Source organism: Myxine glutinosa, chromosome 3 (genome assembly GCF_964187855.1).
Source record: "Myxine glutinosa chromosome 3, kmMyxGlut1.1, whole genome shotgun sequence".
In the NCBI taxonomy this organism is placed as follows: Eukaryota; Metazoa; Chordata; class Myxini; order Myxiniformes; family Myxinidae; genus Myxine; species Myxine glutinosa.
The window spans coordinates 189662154-189668153 of record NC_136263.1 but is presented as its reverse complement, the minus strand read 5'-3'; the positions used below and the strand labels follow the sequence as shown (position 1 = coordinate 189668153).

Sequence of the window (6000 nt, the reverse complement as noted above, 5' to 3'; positions counted from 1 at the left end):
GCCAGGGTGGGTTACCCCCTGAAACTTCGGATCCATACTCGTCCCTTACTGACCAACCGATTGCTCTGAAACCCGATACAGCCCGACTACTCGATGGTCCGCAGAATCTTCCGGTCTTAGATTGTTTTGATTTCGGATCTGGGGGGGCTCCCAGGGGTGTTCCCCCAAATCTCAACCCCACGAGATGAGCGTCAGCCCACTCGGGGCTATTTATTCAATTTTTAACGCCATTAGCCCATGTGTCCGGTGCAGGCTGAATTAGGACCAATAATGTCACGGTATATCATGGAAACCTTCAGCAGGTAAAGCTCATCTCAAAAAGGTGGAAAAACATGATTTAGATGAATGCACAAAGATAATTAATTTATCAAACCGTCATTGTCTGGCTTCATGAGCTTTTATGACATAGTCACAATTTCGGTCTTCGAGGCCGGCCGATAGGCACAGTGTGACCGGAAGGGACGAGGTTCTCCTGACCACGTGGCCCTTGACTTGGTTTGTCCGCACAATGTGGGCGCTTTCAGGATGAACTTTAGCCGGGGAGCGTTTGGGCGCCCCAGTCTGATACTGCCGCCCACGCGCAGAACAACTTGTGAGTGCACGTGGGTCCCGGCGGTCCCACTGGCCTAGCGCTACCATGTTTAGACAGCGAACTCCGTCCCCGGGCACCGGCACCTACTCCCGGAAGCAAGAGAGATCAGCAGTGCCGGGCACGGTAGGGCACCCGCGGAGCCCAGGCGGACCGGGGACGCGCGAGCCTACGCGTTAGCGGGCTACGGCGGAATCAATGGCTTCAGCCACGTCCGGGCCGATATTCGGCCCGGTCGCACCGGAAATGAACTGGTTCGACGCCCGCGCTAGAGGGGTCGCGGGCGACTGAGATGTGTTAACAAATTAATTAATTAATTTGAGATGTCCGATTCCTAGTGTTTGGAAATTTGGAAGAGCTTGACCCTAGCCTTTCCCTTGCGAGGGCAAGTAGGAACTTAACACTTGACACTTAAGCTTAGTTTGAAGTACACCCTGCCAGCGCTCCCGGCGGGACGGCAGGGCAACCAGAAGGGACGAGGTTCTCCTGACCACGTGGCCCTCGATCTGGGAAGCGAGAGGCGTTCCATTAGTGGACGCGCCCCTCACGCCCGACTTTTGGGCGGCCCCGGCAGGCCGTTTGTTTTGACGTTCCGTGACAGGCCCCGCACCCCCACCTCAGGGCCGACCGGGCGACCGGAATGAATCCCGGTGTCCCGATCCGAACCTTCAGAGCGGGCCGGCTGGGGAGTGCCAAGCACCCCGTACCTGCACTTTCCGTCCCTACGGTCCCAAATACCGGAACCACCCGCATACCACTTTATTCGACAAAATGAGGTGCGGCCGACAGCCTTAGAAAACTAATCCTATATTATGTGCTTTGATTCAGAAAAAATAACTGATTTGTTAGTCGTATTGCCTCAGTGACCTTACCCTTTCTCCTGGGGCACCACGAGTTCCAGGTGCGCCGGTTATTCCTTTCATTCCCTGTGGACCCTAGGGTGAGAATTCCAATATGGGAAAGTGAGTTGACACAGGGTTATGTCCATTTTGTATCTTAAAATGCGAAGAAGTGGAGTCATGCTGGCAAGGGTAGATGGAAACGACAAGCTACCAGTTTACCAATGATCATCCAAAATAAGCATCCCTTGCCGGGATCCTAGCCAAAGGAATCTTGATCCAGGAAGCACCCATCATTCATTAAATATCACAAATAAATCCCAGAACAATTTTCTTTGAACAAGACCTTTTGGATAGTCTTATCCTTTGTGATGTGAATGAAATAGTGATCAAACATCTGAGGTTTGTTTGGCAATGATAAGCATGACATACCTCTAAACCCTCGACTCCTGCTGGTCCTTCAATCAACATTCCCTAAGGAAGAAGAACACGTGTCCAATGAAGATGGGATATTTTTTTAAAAACCAACAAACTACAAAAAAAGGAGCCAATGTTGTTAGGTATGAATGAAAGAAGTTTTAGATATAGGATTCAGCAGCATCAGTTTTGTTTGCAATATCTTCAACATCAACAGTAGGGGTAGAACAGGCAGGCTAGATGATGTGAGGTTTGATGAAGAGGAAGCATTTCTCCAGAACCATCATTATTCTCTCGAGGCCTGCTACAATAATCTGGTTACGACACCGTGGTGGGACTACAAAATTGCATTCCATTTCTGACGAGAAATATGGCCTTGTCACAAGAAAAGTCATTGCCAAACTTCAATGAAACTTTTGATTCTTTTGGAAACATCACATTTCCTGAGCAACTTAAGGGCAGTGAATTTAAGGCCCATGCTCTTTACCGAAGGAGCATCACAGGATGCTCACAAGTCGTGAAAGTTTCCATGACTCAAAACCAATACAGGACAAATCACCACTCCGTCACAGGGAGTGGAAATTTCCACTAAGCAGTCATGGGAATCGAACCCATACCAGTGAAGGCAATGCAATGAGGCATAAGCTACCCCAACACCCAGCTGCTCTTAAAAGCAAGGCTGGAGCAAAAAACTATTTCAGATGGATGTTGTCTCGCCATGCGTTGAAGGTTGGATAACTTTTCCATACACATGGGCCTCATACCAACTCTGGCAAGCCTCAATTCGTGTTGGGTAGGCTGATGTTACTTTCACTAATAACACACTAGTTGCACTGCTTCACCGCTTGCTGGCTTTTAGCCTGAAGATTGGGCTGGCAGGATAGAGAAGAGGTTCCGCGCGCACTCGTGTCTGAGCTCTCTAGCCATTTCCACATGCGAAATTTGCATTTATGTTTATTTAAATTATACAATGGACTACAAAATGTAAATGTTTCATGATATTGGTTATATTATATCACCTTTATCTATCAATATTGTTGAAATGAAGATCAAGTAGCTGTATGTTGAAATATGTTGAAAAAGTCAAAACTTTACATGGGGTGTACTTACTTTTTCACGTGACTGTATATAGTATATACATATGTATGTATGTATATATATATATATATATATATATATATATATATATATATATATATATATATATATATATATATATATATATATATATATATATATATATATATATATATATATATATGTATATATATGACCATCCAGTAAGAATACAGATATGTCATATGTTCGATTTTATAGTTTTTGCAATCAAGACAACTGAAATTAAAAGTAAGATTAAAGTCAGTTGTCTTCTGCAAACTACTTACGATGCAAAAAAAACACAAACAAACGTTACATAAATTCAGTACAACGATAATTATACAACGGCAGATGCACCAATAATCCAGCAGGGTAATCTAGATGGTGTAAGTGTAACTTACTGGTTCAACCACAGCTGATTCACCCTTTTGTCCCTTTTGTCCCCGTAGATGGGCACCCTGTAAGAGCCAAGTCATAGAGAACATTGAAGGTGGGAAAAGGTCGTAACTGGAAACACAAAGTGATGTCTCCTCTCTAACAATCTCAGAAACATAAGAGAATGAAGATCGAATAGATTGGTGATGACTCCATTAAGTTGGTCACATATAAGTTAAAGAATACAAAAGAAATGTTAAGCAATATCTTATAGATGACATCACATAAATCTAGAGGTACTCATCATTTACATCAGGGCAAAAATTAATTGTAAAACTCGATCAAAGCATCACACCACAATAAATACATTCATAACCAAACAGGTGAGACTTGGGTCATGAACGCATTGCCTCATGGGTCATGAACCAAAAGAGTAGTCACAAACATGAAGCAGAGCAAATGACCTCACTGGTCATCGAAAGGCGCTTAATGTGAACACACAAGGCACGAAGCGGGGATTAAAGGGCAAAGTACACTTAAACATCCCCAAGCTTGTTGGGTAGCCAAGCAGGAAGCACAGTGCCAATGGATCTTTGCCAATCAAGGAAGATTGGCACAGATGCCACAATTACCTTTTCTTCAACGTCACACCAATCATTGAGGCCAGGGACGCATTGAAAATGATCTGAAGGCTACACTGAGACTGGGCGACTGGGCAACAAGGTAAAACCCATGCTGTCCTATATGCGGAAAGGTAAGGCCCGCAAAGACTTCTGCCTCAAATATACTTTTCACTTGAATTGAAGAAGAATTGAAAGATGAGGGTTCAATAAAGAAAGCAAGTTGTAAAATGAAAATATATGAGAAGGAAGCAAAAAAGGTACAATGACAACAAATAATAAATAAATAAATATAAAACGCAGGTGTAAGAAAAAATAATCGGAGTGAGAGGGAAACATTAAAAGAATAGCGATGGAGGCAAAGAAAGAGGATAAGAAAATAGATAAATTATAAATAAAATAAAATAATTAAATAAAGGAGGAGAAAATTAAATTTCGTTGGCTGAGGCTCACTGTGCTGTAGATAGGCCGAGCGGGAAGCGCAGCATCTGGCTGATCTGTTGGATACCAACTGCCAAAGTAGTTGTAGTCCTGTCCTTTGTCCAATTTCCAAAAATCCTTGTTGCTATAGTCGTCAACTTCATACTCCCTGAAACCCGTGTCCTCGTTCCACAAAGGTGATGCCTCTGTCGGCTTGGTCCATATGACTGTAGGGTCCAGGTCGACGGCACCCTTTTTGATATAGAAGGGGAAGGATTTTTCAGAGATCGAGCAACGGCAAAGGGTTTAGCAACAGGGTGAGATTGGGCTGCTGAGGAGCAAGAAGATAAACAATGGGTTTAGCATCAGCGATTCAGCGGCGTTTGCATTGAAATAAGTGTGGATGAGGGAAACAGATAGATGTGACATCAGCCAAACAGGTCTTATGGCAAAAAGTTACTGTTGTTATCGTGCTTCAAGAACCGAACACCAAATATACTCGCAAGACACCTCCAAGCAACAGTCTATGTGGCAGCAAAGGGGGTAACCAGAATGAAGATTTCCAGTTCAGAAAAAAGTCTTTATATTTTCCAAGAAACTATATTATTCCACAATTTGTCTGCATGGCGAGGGCGATGAAACAACCCGCCATGGTCAGTTCTTGTGTTCTGATGCGCAGCACGTGAGTAACGTAAGGCAAACTTGCCATAAGACGCAACTGGCGAAGCGCATCGAAGGAGACGTGGCACAGCAAGCTCGAGATGTGCACAGTCAGGAAATGCACAATCATGAGAGAAATGAGGAAGAGCCATCGGAATATTTGAAAGAGTGTGACGATAGAACATGAACTAACTGTGCACAACATCCTTCGTCAAAAATGACAGCAGAGGCCTAGCAGAATGAAAATCCATTCTGTGCTGGAAACGCATTGGCGATGGATGAAGGCCCCGCCAGTTTGGAAGCATCAGGAAATTCAAAAATACGTCTCAGGAAGAATTATATACTACTTAGTATGATTTGCTGGTAAGAAGTGAATACATTATCAATTTTAAGTTATTCTTCTTCAACAATAACAAATGCTGCGGTTCAAAAAAATATTTTATGGCCTTCTAAATGTCAAAAATAATTTACAGCTTCAACACACAAATGGCTGTCGATAATGCTTGAAATTTGTCATCAATAATTCCAAGTGTCCTATCAGAGAATCTGCAATCTCTCCTTAGAAATGTGCACTCCCTCCTAATCATCCGGATATGACGTATCCATCAGTGACATGATGACATCACAACTTAAGGTGATGAAACAACTTTTACGCTTGTTGCAAAAATAATTTTGATTGGAGGTTGGAGACAAATTTGTGACATCACTGAGAGAGTGCAAGCCTGGTGTTGGCTTAAACCCCCCTCACACCGACCTTACGGGGTCGTTGCGGCGTTGCGGCGAAAAAATCGTGCACAACCGGGAGCATTCGTTGTGGCACCTGGGACATCCTCAACGCTTCCTGGAGCATTCGTATGGATCCTTAAGCGTCCGGGAGGGGTCGTAATTTCTTACGAGAGTTTTGGTCCAGACCAAAACTCTCGTAAGACAATTACGGCAGTGCTACGGAAATCTAGACCGCAACGCTTCCTCAACGCCTCCT

General features: G+C 43.9%; 1 protein-coding gene across 1 annotated transcript in view; it reads right to left on the bottom strand.

The window, feature by feature from the left end:
- LOC137422950 (uncharacterized) overlaps positions 1-6000 on the bottom strand; it is a 295425-nt gene that overhangs the window by 193810 nt on the left and 95615 nt on the right. The window contains exons 8-11 of the mRNA XM_068109635.2: positions 4392-4610; positions 3345-3401; positions 1861-1902; positions 1462-1524 (exon numbers count right to left, since the gene is read on the bottom strand). Of these exons, the coding sequence (XP_067965736.2) occupies positions 1462-1524; positions 1861-1902; positions 3345-3401; positions 4392-4610 (381 nt within the window). The remainder of the gene's footprint in view (positions 1-1461; positions 1525-1860; positions 1903-3344; positions 3402-4391; positions 4611-6000) is intronic.